Source organism: Diplotaxodon limnothrissa, linkage group LG20 (genome assembly GCF_057381915.1).
Source record: "Diplotaxodon limnothrissa isolate DT_005_m linkage group LG20, D_limnothrissa_male_GT1.1, whole genome shotgun sequence".
Lineage (NCBI taxonomy): Eukaryota > Metazoa > Chordata > Actinopteri > Cichliformes > Cichlidae > Diplotaxodon > Diplotaxodon limnothrissa.
The window spans coordinates 37818309-37833726 of NC_140615.1; the positions used below are offsets into that span (position 1 = coordinate 37818309).

General features: G+C 46.2%; 1 protein-coding gene across 2 annotated transcripts in view; it reads right to left on the bottom strand.

The window, feature by feature from the left end:
* The window catches only part of LOC146611446 (IQ motif and SEC7 domain-containing protein 2-like), a 164063-nt gene extending 150029 nt beyond the window's left edge, over positions 1-14034 (bottom strand). For both annotated transcript variants that reach the window (XM_085344124.1, XM_085344123.1), the window contains exon 1: positions 13310-14034. In XM_085344124.1, the coding sequence (XP_085200250.1) occupies positions 13310-14034 (725 nt within the window). The remainder of the gene's footprint in view (positions 1-13309) is intronic.
* Positions 14035-15418: the final 1384 nt, after the last annotated feature.

Consider the following 15418-nt stretch of genomic DNA (forward strand, 5'->3'; position numbering starts at 1 on the left):
CTGTGTGAGAGAAGCAGAATCTTCAAACGTGGCTGTGAAACAGTCAAAACAAATCTTTTACATGACCTAATTAAAACGTGAAAGTTGAAAGAATAATGTGAAGTGACGAAGGCATCACACAGGAAGTGACCCGCTAAAGTCTGCAAACATTTATGACACCAAGCAACCATATTATTAAATGTGTTAATCAATATATTCATAAAATGTTCAGCCTACAATGTAACTCATGTTGCAGTGATGCAAAACAACATTATTACGATTTGTTTAGGTCATCATGAGCTACAGTTACATTTTAATGTAACAGTAAACAACACATGGCCTGTGAAGCCACAGGCCATGTGACCGACTGCAGGTAAAATCTGCAGTGATGTTTTCATTGGCACTCTGGCTGAATTAAAAAAGTGGAAGGTTTCTTCATAGGCTTAGGTACTCTCTATCTAACATTCACACTCTCATGACTGCATTGGCCAATCACAGTTCAGCATCTTGCTCAAGGATACTTTGGCACACAGACTGGTACTCTGGAGAGATCAAACCACCAACCTTCCATATGATAGAGGACCTGGGCCTGCTTGACCTCCTGTGTGAAGAAGAAGCCTGACCGATCTGTCTTTGTGCATAAACTGTGGCTGAAAACAAGGGTAAAATCAGCAAAAGTGAAACACGGCCTGGATGACACTCAGACTTCAGTTAGTGTCTCAAATGTTGGGCGAGTTGGTGCCATCTTGCTCCAAATGCTGGTTTTGTAGCCTTTGAAAGGCTCGAACAGCTGTGTGTGTTTCTGAACGCTTGCTTGGCTCATTGGCTGCAATCTTTTAGTTGTTGGACTTGCTAGTATTCAAACAGCTAGCTGTGTGCACGTGCTGTATCTGACCAATGAAGCGTCTTATCCAAAATCTTATAGAATTCAATAATGAACAACTCAAAAACCCCAGGACTTCAGCTCTCTCTCTCTTTTCCTCCATGTACAGCAGCAGGGCTGAGATCACCTCGCCTCCCCTTCGGTTGCTGTTCAAATAACTGTTTGAATTCTATAATGATGACATAGAGCTCTCCTAAATCAGACAATAGGGGGCTCCAAATCAGGTCTCAATCTTCACGTATGAGACATGTCAGGCTGAACCTATTCACCAGTTTAAAAGTCACGGGCATTTTAAAAACACTGTTTTTTGGGTTTTTTTTTTTACTGGTAGGCAGTATTAATAATAATAATCTGATAATAATGTCAGTGAATCTTTAATTGATCTGAATCACAGGAACATGAGTCACATTTTGTAGAAAATTCAAGGTTCTATTTAGTCTCGTGACTCGATTATGAAGTTGTACATCAGTGCAGCACATTGAGGTCCATTAAACAGCCAGGGACTGCAGTTCATTTAACCCCCTCCTGCTCATGAAGAACAAAGGTTTCCGCTGCCATGGCCAGAAGAGTTTAACGACCTTTAAACGTGACATTAAAACAGCTTCTTGCTTCTGACAGTAGAAACTCTAACCTCAGCCTAAAACACCACAGACTGGGGTGTGATTCCCACTCGTGCTCTCTCTGTCAGCACACATGTACCATCCAAAAGGCAACAAGATGGGGCCCACAGGCATTCTGGGAAACGTAGGAAACCAACGAGGTACAGGCGTAAAAACGACACCAGAGAAGTTTGTGGAAGAGCAAACTCGCTCTCTCCCAGACTGAACAAAACCAAGTGAGACTGCTGGCAGCTTCTTTCCCAGCATGCAGTGCGTGCGTCCTCTCGGGTTTTGCAGCAGCGTGGATGGATTACTGGCGATGTCATCAGACTGAGACGCACAGCAGCAGACATTTTCTACCAGTGACAATGAAGATACGGCACCGCTGGCCTCAAAATGCACACAAACACACACCCATCTGGACACACTGCAGCGCCTCTACTGTACCAAGTCTGCTTTACTTCTCATGTCATCATGTCTCACCCAGACCAGACAAGGAGACACTGGAACAAATCGTTCTTTTGGTTAAAGAGGAATTTCAGAACATTCTCTCAAAGCATCAGTCATTAGTAGAATAGCTGCAAATGTGGAACACTGAAAACGCCTAGATTCACAGAAAACATCAAAGAAAACGACAGCAGACGCCTGCCGGCTGCTTCAGTCTGAAACAAGCTTCCCTCTTTAAAATAATCCTCCCTTTAGACTAGCTTTCTTCTAATCGCCCGTCCCTTGCAAAAGAAGATACATGGGTGGGGCTTCTGTACTTCCTGTGTGCCTCAGATGCCCATATATAGATGATCAGTTATCACGAAACTGTCTGAAACGGAGCACTTAGTGCTGTCTGGGCTTTTAGGGATTACTATATTATTAATATTTGAAACATGGGGCGCTTATTAAAAACATTCTCTACTGTAACAGTAACAAAAGCGTGACAGTTCCAGTGTCAGGTCAGGGAACCACTGTGATCTGGTTCAGTGCATCTGGTGAGCAGTCAGAAGCAGGTTACAACCATACCTGTTCACATTTGCAGTTTTACCTTTTGAGGATTAAACGTTGTTACTAAATTTATCCTATGTGATTTTTGTGTACAGCTTTGTCATAATTAATGTTGGAGTTCTTCAGTTATGACCAAAATGTGTTTTGAAGTCAGAGCGACGTTTAAGGATGAAAATCAGACCCGTTGATCCTTCAGTCCAACTTAACTTGTGCTTCAAATTACAAGAATCCTTCAGGCAGTTCAAACATCCCGCCTGTCATGAACGGGGACGTAAAACTTTTGTAAAATAAGATCTGACCAAATCTTCACCCACACTGAATGATTTTCTTGTTTGAACCTAACCACACGTGGGCTGGTGGATGGCCTGTTTTCCTTCTGTCACCCCAACCAATCACAGCAGATGGCCCCGCCCCTCCCTGAGCCTGGTTCTACTGGAGGTTTCTTCCTGTTAAAAGGGAGTTTTTCCTTCCCACTGTCGCCAAAGTGCTGCTCACAGGGGTCATATGATTGTTGGGTTTTTCTCTGTATCTATTACTGTAGGATCTACTGTAAGTGTCTTGAGGCGGCTGTTCTGTGATTTGGCGCTGTATAAATCAAATTGAATTGGTCTAACTGCTGTATGATCGCCATCTACCCCAACTACCCCCGCCCAGCTCCTGTGCAGCAGAAGTCCATAAAAAGTATTCACACAGTGATGCAAGTATGTGTTAAAACATTAGTTCAAAGAAATCATTTATGCTCTCTGGCGGTACACTTGAAGAACACAACAAGGGAAATTTAGGTTTTTAACGATTTATTCAATCATCCAAACATCATTCCATCTGAAAAGTAAATTCATCTTTGCATGATAAGCTAGCAATGCTCCCTTTGAGCTCATTAAAACTTTAGACCTTTATGCAGACTTGTATGAACAAAGCTATGAACAAATCTGTTTCTTTCAAAGCTGACGTGAGCATTGCACACAATGTGCACACTCAAAGGCGTCATATATGCATCCATTAAAATCAAAGAAAAAAGTTCAAAGTTCCCTAACATCATATCCCTAAATCCCAGAATTCTTCAAAACTGTGTACTTGATTACATTTTAGTCCATGGCAACAACTGTGCTCAGGAATTATTTCCTGTTATAGGAAAACCTAACGTTAATCAGGCAGCACAGCACGCAGCTAGCATGCTTCTGTTTGAGTGCATCAGCTGGTAATGGTTGTTTCAGAAGCACCAAACGTTTGCTTTTGAAATATGTTTTTAAAGAGTTAACTGTTAACTTAAGCACCGTCTGCCACCTTCTTCTGTACGCACAGAGTAAATCTGTAGCAATAAGTGTGTCGACTGGCTGACCGCACAGTCTGAAGGCTTCTGTTTGGCTCAGTCTGAAGTCTGCAGCCTCGCCTTTGAGCAGAGAGCCTGACAGACGTGCTGTAAAATAAAAGTCACATCTTTACATCAGCTGGCTGCCAGATTCCTCCCTGTACCATCTGCGTCCTGTGAGATCTGCTGCCAGAAATCAGTCTTTACAACGAGACTTCGCCCACAGATTAATGTGCTTTTACTGAAGAGCACATCAGATTCACACTCAGGTGAGGAACTGACGGGCCTTGGTGGGAACAGGACCTTTTATTTTGAAATTTGACTCTCTCCTTTCACGTCTTCTGGATACCGAGCTGTTGCCATGACAGTGCAGCACTGGACCCCCTCCACCCCACCTTCCCCAGCAGCAGCAGCTCCATGTCTGATTTCCATGTTTCCAAATATAACAGACAGACGGGCTGACGGAGGGAGGGAGAAACAAGACGCTGCGAGCGCTTTGTGAACAGATGCCGTGTGCGTGTCAACGTCCAGGTCAGCTGATGAATGATTACACCATAAATCACCACGAATGATGTCATCTCACTCCTGTCTCTCTCATACACGCAGGCTCTAATTAGATTGCGTAAGGTGCAGTCTACGGCGAGCCAGAGGGGACAAGTGTTTGGCATTAAGAGATTTTGAGTTTCTGCGAGTCCCTGCACTTGAACTGGGACTGAAAGTGCTTTAATAAATGATGTGATGCAATTAAAAGTTATTTCGAACTATAAAAATATGATTTGAAGAAACGACCGACTTTTGATGAAATGCAGAAATGTTTTTAATAAAATGTGTCCTAAAGAGACAGAACAGGGCGATAAAACAAGACGCTCAATATTTAACCCTTATAATCGTGTCATTTTAGTTTGGTTTTTGCTTTCTGTTTCATCCTTTTACATATATTATTGTGATGACACAATAATATATACAAACAACTGAAGGGAAGAAAATCAGTGGATGGAATATGGTGTCGAATCTATAGTCCTAAAAAAACGAGGAGGATTTGCTGAGCCTGTTGTTTTGTTTCTGATCATCGTTTCTGTGGAGCAACAGAATAAAAGATCAGGATCAGGTTTGTACAGCCAAGGACTTTGGTCAGTGTTTGATTTAATTATTGGCAGCTCGTCGTTCCTCAGACTGTCTGGCTTTTTCTCCAGATGGTCAGCGTCTCCCTCGACTCTTTCAAATGAACCTTGGAATAAAATAAAGACAACATCGTTTTTCACTTTACAGGTTGTTGTTTCACAGCGCACTAAGAGTCGAGTGGAGCTAGCTTGGCCAGTAAACCTACAGTCGTGTGAAAAAGACGTTGTTCACTGAATTCTGTGAAAAAAACAAAAACACCCCAAAAATACTCGAGTCAAATATGACGCGAATCATGAATCATGAGGTTGTCTTAGTTTCTTTCATGTGATCACAGATCATATGTCCCCCCACAGCGCTGTATCTACACTCATGCCTGACTGACACACGCTAAACAACCGATCGATCAAGAAGCCTCGATCGGCTCTAACATATTGATCCAGACAAGTTTAACGCTCTGCCTGAAGGTGTGATTCATCTGTAGGGGAGTGAAAGACGAAACAGAGCAGAGTGCCTATTATTTAAAAAAAAAAAAAAAAACATAGTTCCTTAAAAGCTGGAAGGATACCAAAATCACTCCAGATGATCAGCGATGATACACGGAGGCATCTCACAATGTCATAAAAGCCATTTCACAACTTTTCCTATAACAGGATTGTTAGCTCCACTGTTGATGAGGAAGCATGCGAAACAGAAGTCGCAGCACATCCGACAGTTAGACTGTAACCACGCAGCTCGCTGCGATCGTACGAACTGACCTCCTGCAAACGAGCCTCGTCTTTATTACGGCTGCTGGTGGAAATGTGTTTAGGTCAGGGTGAGCAGGCAACAGTCAGCGCTGATCAGGTGCTTTAAATCCACCTCCATTAGAAAAAAACTGAGTCATGACTTTTGAGCCCCCCCCACACACGTTTTTATATCATAGTGAGGACATCGCATTGACATAATGCTTTCCGTAGCCCCTTACCCTAACCATCAAAAATGAATGCCTAACGCTCAGCCTAAACTTAACCACAACCTGTAACCCTGACACTAAAACCACATTTTGAGCCTCAAACATGCCTTCAAACTCGTGGGGACATGGATTTAGTCCCCATAAGGGCTGTTGGTCCCCACAAGTATAGCAGCATGCTAATTTGCTATCCACACACACACACACACACACACACACACACACACACACACACACACACACGGTGAAGCGATGCTGCTGACTGAGCTCATTTACGCTCCTGCCATCATCATCAGCACACAGAGAACCAGATGTCTGATGATGATCCCTCCCAGATGACGTATAAATAAAAATTGTATTGTATGTCAGCAGCTGTTTACAAAAACAGGGTCAGAGAGAGAGAGGGTGAGCGAGAGCAGGAAGTGACCAACAGCAGAGTGCGAGGACGACTAACTGAGACCTCGACAGAGACACTTGATATCTGAAAATGTGGCTTGTTTTAAAATATGACAGCAATCGGTTTATTTGGGCAACCCACACGCTCTTATTTTGAAAGTTCATGCTGCCAACCAGTCAGCCCCGGCCCTTCCAGTCTTGTGTTTCCCCCGAGCTGGCTCACTGATGTTGTGGCGGTCGTTGAAATCCCTCTCCTGCTTCTGCAGAGAGGATCTCACCTACGCCGAGCACGTCTGCGTCCTGCAGCAGTGGAAACGAGCTCCCTGGAGACGCAGCTGATCAGTGCTCTGGATAACACAAACTGCTTGTACTGTCTCAGTCTTTAACATAAACTTTGATGTAATAATGTCAGGGTGCAAATAAAGATCTTTCATTCCACATCAGTTGTGAATATTTGAACATGTTTTAAAACCTCTTACAGCACCAGCTGCACTTTCCTGCTCTCGCTGCGCTCCGTGGCAGCGAGCTGACACACCACAGCACCCACGTGGCCCCGCCTCCTCCCTCTCACTCAGCCCTTTCTTCTTCTCGTCTCCGCTTCAGCTGAAAAACGTTTTTGTTATGGTGTCAAAAACGTGGCATTTTTTTGTTCTTTATTGCCGTTTTATTGTGTGACAATCTTGCAGGCTCGTTTCCACCACTGTAACACCTTCCTGTCATCTCAGACTTTTATTTTAATGAACATCTTAAATATTTGTTAATGTTCATGTTTGTTTTTTGTTCTCACAGTATCAAAAACATGGAAAAAATACTTTGGACCCAGGTCAATGCCACAAGGTGATGTCAGTCAGTCACTGTAGTTGGCTGCTCCTTCCAGAGCCTGGTTCAGTTTGAGCTCTTTTCCTGTTAAAGAGGTTTTCCTCGCCCGTCCTGCTTTACACAGGAGGAACCCAACAGCCCTTCCACAAACACATGTTTTTAACAGGACAACACTCAGCTGGACACTCTTTACCGATGTTGTTTTGCACCAAGAAGACAATGGTTTGAGAGCAGCGTAAGGCCGCCATTATAATCGCCATGCAGCGCCTGAAGAACGCATGCATGAGTGTACCGTCTTGTCAGGTTTTACGGTCATGATACATCAGTACAGATTACACAGATGGAGGATGTTACAACAGATGAGACTTTGTAAAAACACAATAGATTTGGACTTTTCTTACATCGGCGCTGTTGTGGAGATATCGCCTGAGTGGCGACACCCATCATTCAGAAGAATACCGCAGCAGCTTCCTGTGCCATAACGGCGAGCACAAATGGGTGCGGCTGTTTGACGGCGGCACACAAAGCACTCAGCATGGTGAGTATACTGGTGCTCGTGGACAGCCATCGTTGAAGAGAGGTGGTGGTTTACGATACAGGTGTCAGCCACCTACAGTGCAGGCCGGAGATCCTTTCTTAGGTGTTTCAACCCCTGTGTGCTGAAGCACAGAGACCACTGCCTCCTCTTTGACTCCCATCACCCTCCGGAACACAAACTTTGAGTAATCAGGACCCTACAACACCGGGCAGAACATGTTCCCTCTAAGCCTGAGGGGAAAGGACGCTCCTAAAACTCTCTACACTGGAGACACCAAACAGCCACTTCATCAACACACAACATAGAAGAGCCACCTCGGCGGGACCAGACTCAGATCAAAGGCCAATGTTCACATGAGCGAAAGAAGCCATCCACTATAAACTATGATATGGTTTTCAAGCACTCAGGACCAAACAACTGAGACTTTCAAACTGTGATAGTTAGAAAACTTAAAACTATAGAATAAAGTGTTGTGTATGGGTTTGTATGAATGGGTGAAAGAGGGTGTAAAAAGTGCTTTGAGTGCTCAGAGAGGAAAAGAGCTATCCAAGTACCAAGCAATGTGCTATTTACCATCCACTTACTGTTCTATCTAAAATAATGTGTCTCAATCTGTGGAAGGAATAGTAATGTTCATCTTTGTCTGTTTAGCTCGTGGTTAGTGGCAGATGATGGCTGTGATGTGGACCTCATGCTCCAGGCCAGTCAGGTCCACATCACACATCTGGAGACTTAATGCAGTTTTAAAAAAAGCAATACAAAGTCTTTATTTCAGTGGGCTCATCGTGCGCCTCATGTTAGCGAATAATAATCATCGTCTTTTTGCTGTAATCAAGCAGCTTTGTTTCTGGTCTGAACAACCTTTAAGACTGGAAATCACGGCCTGACTTTCATTCCTACCTTCAAATGACGTTTAAACTGTGAGAGAAACAACTACTATCTGTGAACAGCTGTCCACATGTGGGTCCACAAGTAAGTATAATCCCATGCTTCAGTATTTTTAAAGTGACTTTTGAAAAAGCTCCTCCCCCTCCCTCCTTTTCCTCCCCATCCCCGGCTGCCTCCCTCTTCCCGCTCCACCACACTCACCCACACAGGTAGGGCCTTGGGGTGCGGGTGTGTCACAAGGGTGCAGGGGAGACATCTCCCCCCCTCTGTCCCCTTCTGGCCACCTGTGCCTCAATTTTATCTCACAACTTAAACATTCACATTACTTACATTCTCATAACACACACATATATATAGGGCCTTGAGGGTGGGCACGTTAACGGCGTCCAGTGGACGGTCTGTGTACTCAAACCTACCTCTGGTGCCGGTGCCCACCTCTCAATTTTAAATCCATGTAGACATTGAGGGTTCTCGGGAGGGGCCGTGCCAACACCTGCTGCTCTCTGGCAGCAGCACCATGCTCTCCCCTGTTTTAAATGCACTTTAGAGCAACACGCAGCAACACTACACATGAGCGGGAGGAGGGAGGTATGGGGTCTTCACACACCCCCGTTCTCTGCTAGCCATCGGGGCGGGGGGGCTGGGAGGAGATGTTAGCTGTCCGATTGGCCTCCCTGATGCTGCGGAGCCTGGGACGGTCTGCTTGCCTCCACCCCGGGGGGAAGGGTAACATCTCTTGGGTCTGGGTTCTGTTTCCCCCTCTGGGGGCGAGGGTACCTGGACCCGGGGTATAGAGTATGTTTGGGGAGTGTGATTGTGTGTACATGTCCATTTATGTCAATCCTTACGTTGGGTGAGTGCTGAGTGTTTGTATATGTGTGCATGAGGGTGGGAATGCATGTTTGTGTCTGTGTGTGCCTGTTTGTCTGTGTCTATATGTCAGGTTGGGTCTTAGACTCCACCTCTCTGGGAACTCCCAGGCCCTCCAAGGCCTATCTCCCCTCACCACACTCCCTGCCGGTGACTGATGCCCTCAGGGGTCGGTGCGTTGGTGGTTCTTGGTGTCCGAGGCAGGGCGCTCAGGTATGTACCAGCTGGCTACTTGGCGGGGCCTGGCGCCTGTTGCTCCGGCCTCTGGGCCCGCGGCTCGGTTCACTCTGGCACAGCTGGCTGCTGGCAGAGCCGGCGGGCACGCCGGTGCAGGTCCCTCTAGCTTCTGCTCGGTGGCTCCTGGGTGACGCCTCGTCTGGGGATCCTCAGCTCTTCCCATGAGGGTGGCACGATGCCCCTCCGGTGGTCCTCCTTGGGCTCTCAACAGGTGATCCAGGAGATTTTTTTTCTCCCCCCCCTTTCTCACTGTCCCTCTCCCCTTCTGTTTTTCTTTCCCTTCCTCTTTCTCTCTCCCTTTCCTATCCCTCACTAATGTCTAATAAATAATAAAAACAAAGGTCGATCAAATGGACCAATACGGCAATGCCACGATGATCCATTTGGCAAAGTAAATCCATTGGGTATCCTTGTTGGTCTTCAGACAACAATTCTGACAGCTAAAGAACCAAATGGGACAGGCAGAAAAAAAAAAAGAAGCTCCTCGGTGGCCCTTGAAAAAAAACTGCGTTGACCTGAGACGAACAATTGTTTGTCGGTGCATCTGCTAGCTCTTCCTACTCAATTTAGATAACAAGATCTGATCACAATGTAGGCAGAACGGAGGCAATTAGGACTCCCATTAAAACTAGGCTTTATATGCAGTAGTCCCATAATCACATGTCAGCATCCAGATCAGCCAGGTACAATTCTCAGGTTAATAGCAGAACGAGGTGGGCCAGAAAGCAAGAACAAAAGAGCTTTAAATAAAGAAGGGAACAGGATGATACATCCACGTTTCATTTTATGTTTCTTTTCTTTCTCCTCTCTTCATCCATGTGAATCCTACAGATCTGACTCCTGTGACTCCTCCACACCCACACTGCAGAAACAACATCTCTCTCTCTGTTCATTACCATAACCGTCCTCCATCAGTCTTCCCTCGTGGATCAATGGGATGGAACAGCACTGATTACGGTTACGGCCTCCTCACAGTTCATCGCGTGAGCTCTGGCAACTGATATTACTTAATACTTAGCTTTACTTAATGCACAGAAAATAAAACATCACCATCAGCCGAGATTGTCTTTCCATTTATTTGAGAACGTACAAGCGTGCATACTGTACTCCAGGGGTAAACCAAGCAGTTACAAAGTGCATGCCTTTTTCTTCAGATACGGACCCTGCCCAGATGTGAACAGATGTTTGGGGCCACCGCTTCATGCAGCACTAGAAGATGATGAGTTCACAGAATCCTCAGCAATCTTTAATAAAAACCATTCAAGGTTCTCTCAAACTCTGTGCAGCTGACTATTTTTGTACTGCCAAATAGGCATTAGGTTTTCCAATCTGCCTCATTAGCCCAACAAATGGGGTTTGCTGATGCTTCCTTTGCATAAAATACTAGAACAATTAGCTAATATGTCCCAGCAGAGGTACAGTTAAGCCCGGCTCCTGACTTTTGCTCAACACGATAACATTGGGCTCTCAGCTCTGCAGAAGAACCACATAAACCAGGCTTGAGAACAAAAAACCAAGTGGTGATGCACTTGATCAATCAATGGTCCATTTCTCCAGTTGCCCAACTGTGATGTGCTGTGGTGAGGTTTATTTTTGTCTTAGTATGGCTGTGCAAACCAACTGATAAATAACTGATGCAACTTACACTTCGGACATTCTTGGATCTGTACGTTTCTGTCGACGTGCAGGTGTTTGATCTTGGAGCAAGGACACATTGTGGATAGATTTGTTGGCAGTACCGTAAATGAAAATTGACACCGACATGTAGAAGTTGCTGCATGCAGTCGGGCTCTCATCAGTTGAAACATTTCAACTGCTTCGTCATGTTGTGCAGTATTTACTGCTTCCTAGTGTGGCTCGTGTTTCTCCCCGCTTCAGCCCAAGGTGCTGCAGGATTAATCTGTGTGAGGGTGTTTTGCAGTTTGCTGCATCATGCCCTAAATGAAATCGCTCAGAAACCAGTGTAGGCAGCTCTGCAACATGCTGTCATGCCTCTGTGCCATAAGCTACCCCAGTGTAGTGTGGGATTTATTGGATCGCACTCAGTCAGTCGAAGAGGCAGCGAGCAGCAGATTGTGCTGTGCGATTTCATAACGAATCAGCCTTATCTCCGCTGCTGTCAGACTTCATCATTGTTCTGCACATGTTACATCATTTGCAAGCTTGAGGTCGGCTTTTTCTCACAATATCGGCTGCACCTGAACGTCCCATGACTCAGGGCTCAGAAGGATTTTTTTCTTCCCTGCACTTTGATTAATCACACGAACCCATATCTGAGAGTCTGACTCACCCTCTATCAACCTCTGTGTGCAATGGCTGCACGTACGAGAGCTTATAAGACAAAGCTATAGTACTATAAAATCTTTCTCCATGAGTCATCACTGCGTTTCCCCAGCCTCATATCTGCAGGTCTAACGGGAGCCTCGCTCCTGCAGCTGCTCTGTGCTTGCAGAGGGAAGAAGGCGATGCTCCATGTTCCTCTGAGTGAGGTGAAAACCATTCAACTGTTAGCCAGAGTGCTGTCCTTCAAATAGGTTTTCCACAGTTGCATAGCAACAGAGATCACCATGGCCAGCACTTCCAATGCTTCGGCGTTACCAGCTACGAAGGAAGTGCCCGATGGACACACGGGACAGCCGCAAGCCCGCATCCTGTTGCCTACGGCACCGGAGACAAAAGTCACAGACGGCAGCGAGGAGCAGTCATTCAACACTTCCTGATATGATGCGCGCAAGACAGTGTTGCCAGGCAACAAAGCCGATCCAAGCCAACGAAAAACAACTTCAGGGTGACAAAATTAAAACAAAATATGAGCACAAATCAAAAGAGGAAGCTACCATGGTGATCAGTACAGTACACAGTGTTTTCTTTCTGGCCTCTCAGCAAACAACCGCTCCTATTCCAAAAGTATCGGTTGCATAATGCTTTCGAGTCGTCGCTCCACCAATTATCAGTGTTTGAGATTTGTAGCTGTTTAGTTCATCTGTCCCTCGAGTCCCACACGCTCCCGCTTGTCTGCAATTTATAAAATTTTCACTCTGCAGCTCTATTAGCTGATAAAAGGATGAATGTTTATCAGTCCGGTACACCCACCAATCACACTGTCTCACAAACCTCTCTGGTTTGGAGGAGGGAACGCTCGAGTGGCAAACTTCACCTCTCCGACTTGTTTGAGTCCTTTAAAGTAAACCCTGTTCAGCTTGCTCGCATATCTGCACCAGCAAGGAATCAAGCAAAACAGATGTTTCCTGGTCAGACTAAGCAAGAGCGCTTGCACAAAACCTGAGTGAGAGAAGCAGCAAAGTTAGTAGCGATCAAAGCCAAAGATTTACACGAGTTTTGGCAAAGCAGACAATGTAGTGACGGGCTTCAAGCCAAGGTTACGTTTGAAAATTTAGTGATAGGATGCCATATTATAAAAACATATGTGCAATACGTGTTCCCTAGTAGTTAAAAGATTTTTACTGCAAGATTTGAAAGCATTTATTACACAAAGAAAAGGCAAAAGGTGATCTGTACAGACACAAAGAGATGTGCTGGGGGAGGTGCACCCCCTCAGGATAACTGTGGCAATATGGCATCCCTTATTTTTCCCCATGAAATGAAAGGAATCTCAAGAACTACAAGGCACTTTTCACCATTTTACCGTCAGCTCTTTGCCTGGTTTGCCATCTTCTCGTACTACCTTTGGCCCTGCTTGTAGTAAAAATACAGTGGAACTTACAATTTGTGGTGGTGGAGGGTGTGGGCGTGATGGTTGTTGGCAGCGTTGGCTCTATGCAGGCGCTCCAGCCTTTCCTTCTCTTTCTCCACGAAGTTGGTGTTGGTGCCAGTGCTGGTGGAGGGCATGCGAGTCAGCCGGCTGTGGGCTCGCGGCTGATCCCTGGGTGGAATCGGAGGTGGGGGAGGAGCAGCCGGGGCTGAAGAGGAGATCGGAGCTGAAATTTGGGTCAGTACAGAGTGAGGTGTTGGGGCGCAGGTTGGAGAGGGAACTGGAATTGGAGTCGGAGCAGTGCTGTTGGTGCTATTATAGGAGTGGGAGTGGTGGGTGGAGGAGTGGTGGTGCACCTGATGATGCTGGTGGTGGAGGGGGATGGAGCAGGGAGGCTGTGCCGGAGCCTGGTGCTGGCTGTTGTGGTGATGGTGATTCTTTGTGGAAATGGAAGCCGATGTGGTCTGAGCCGGCGGCGGTGGTGGCGGAGGAGGAGGGAGAGGAGGCTCGGGAGGAGGCGCAGGTGGGGGAGGAGCGACGGGCTGCCGGTCCAAACGGAGGTCCTTGTTCTCTTGGCTGAGCCGGTCCAGCTGGACCTCCAACTCCTCAATTCGGCGCCGCTGCGTTTCTAAAAGTTTCTGCTGGCTTTCAATGATGTTGTTGAGTTCAAGAAGATACTCCACGGCCCGGTTAGGGCTTTCTGGACTGCCCTGGCCTGGGCCCTGATTAGCATCCATGACTAATAGGTCTGAAAGGTAGCACTCAAGCTAATGGCTAGGAAACCTCAGGCTAACAAAACAAAAAAGAAAAACGGCTATGGAAATGCCCAGTGGACAACGGTCACTTTTAGCCTAAATGCTGTCACAGTTGTTTAGATCCAGGTAATACAATTCAAGGCAGCACTGAGTCTAAATGCTAAACTTCCGCACCGGATGAAATGCTGCCTGAGTCACAGCTACTGCTAGTGCAGAGCCAAAGGCTAACTCAAAGAGTGGTGACACAAATAAGCCACAGGGCCGAGGATACAACTCCCTCAAACTGGCCGAACGCAAAGAAGAACTTGGACCGGATCTGAAGTTACGCAGAGCAGAGTCGCCCAACTCTACAGCCTAAAGCCTACTGTGTGAAAAATAAATCCTAAACCTTAAAACAAAAGTACCCTTCACCCTCCCCCCCACCAGAGGTAAGTGGGGGGGAGAGGACTTTTTCTTCTTCGAGTTCTGAATCAGAGATCAAGATGGACCTCGCCCTCGCGTGCTCCAAACACAGAGTTTTATTGAGCTGCCGACCATTCCCTGGTTCGGTCAGGTACTCCTGCCGGGGTTCAGACCCATGACAGTTAAAACCAGAACGATCGGGTTAGAGTGCGAGATTGCCTTGTCTCGCCGACAGTCAGAACGGTCCGTTAAACTTCCTGTTTTTCAATGAATCAGTTGAATCCGGACTCTGCACTCCATACAGCACATCAGAACATCAGTTTCCCAGAAGCAGGTGTGGAAAGCACAGCTGACGGGGGATTTGCTTGCCCCTCTCTATTAAAGATATTGCATGTTATCATTGCTGACTCCAGTCTATTGAGATCTTGTGAAACTAGTCATTTTTTCCACCAACGGTCCACTGGAGCCGTGAACTGTGAGTTGACTAAGCATCGGCTTCCCTGCAGAGTCTCATAATCCTGGGGTCAGAAGCCATGTGCTGATTTTCCAAATCTCACAGTCAGCAGATGGTTATGTTAGCTCAGTTCAGACACTCGCCATCATTAATATGACCTGGGACCGAAGTTCGCAACTCAAAGCTCAGCAAATCAAAAAGTGTAACGTCAGTCGAAAATCATCTTCTAATGAGCATGGAAGAGCAGAGCTTCACCTCCTCCTGGTCCATGGACTCACCAGCAGGCCTCAGCCTGTCTTCCTGCAGTTGCTCTGTCACAGGAGGTGATAGGTAAAGGTCAAAGGTCATGTTAAATATTGGTGTTCTTCCCGAACGCTGCGAGACATTTCGGTTTCACCGTCATCACCATAATCCAGCTGGATGGCACTTCTGGATCCTTCTTCCAGTCATGCAGCCGTTACATGTAAAAGAAGAAGAGAAGGGAAAAGGCATATAAGAAGCAGAGTCAGC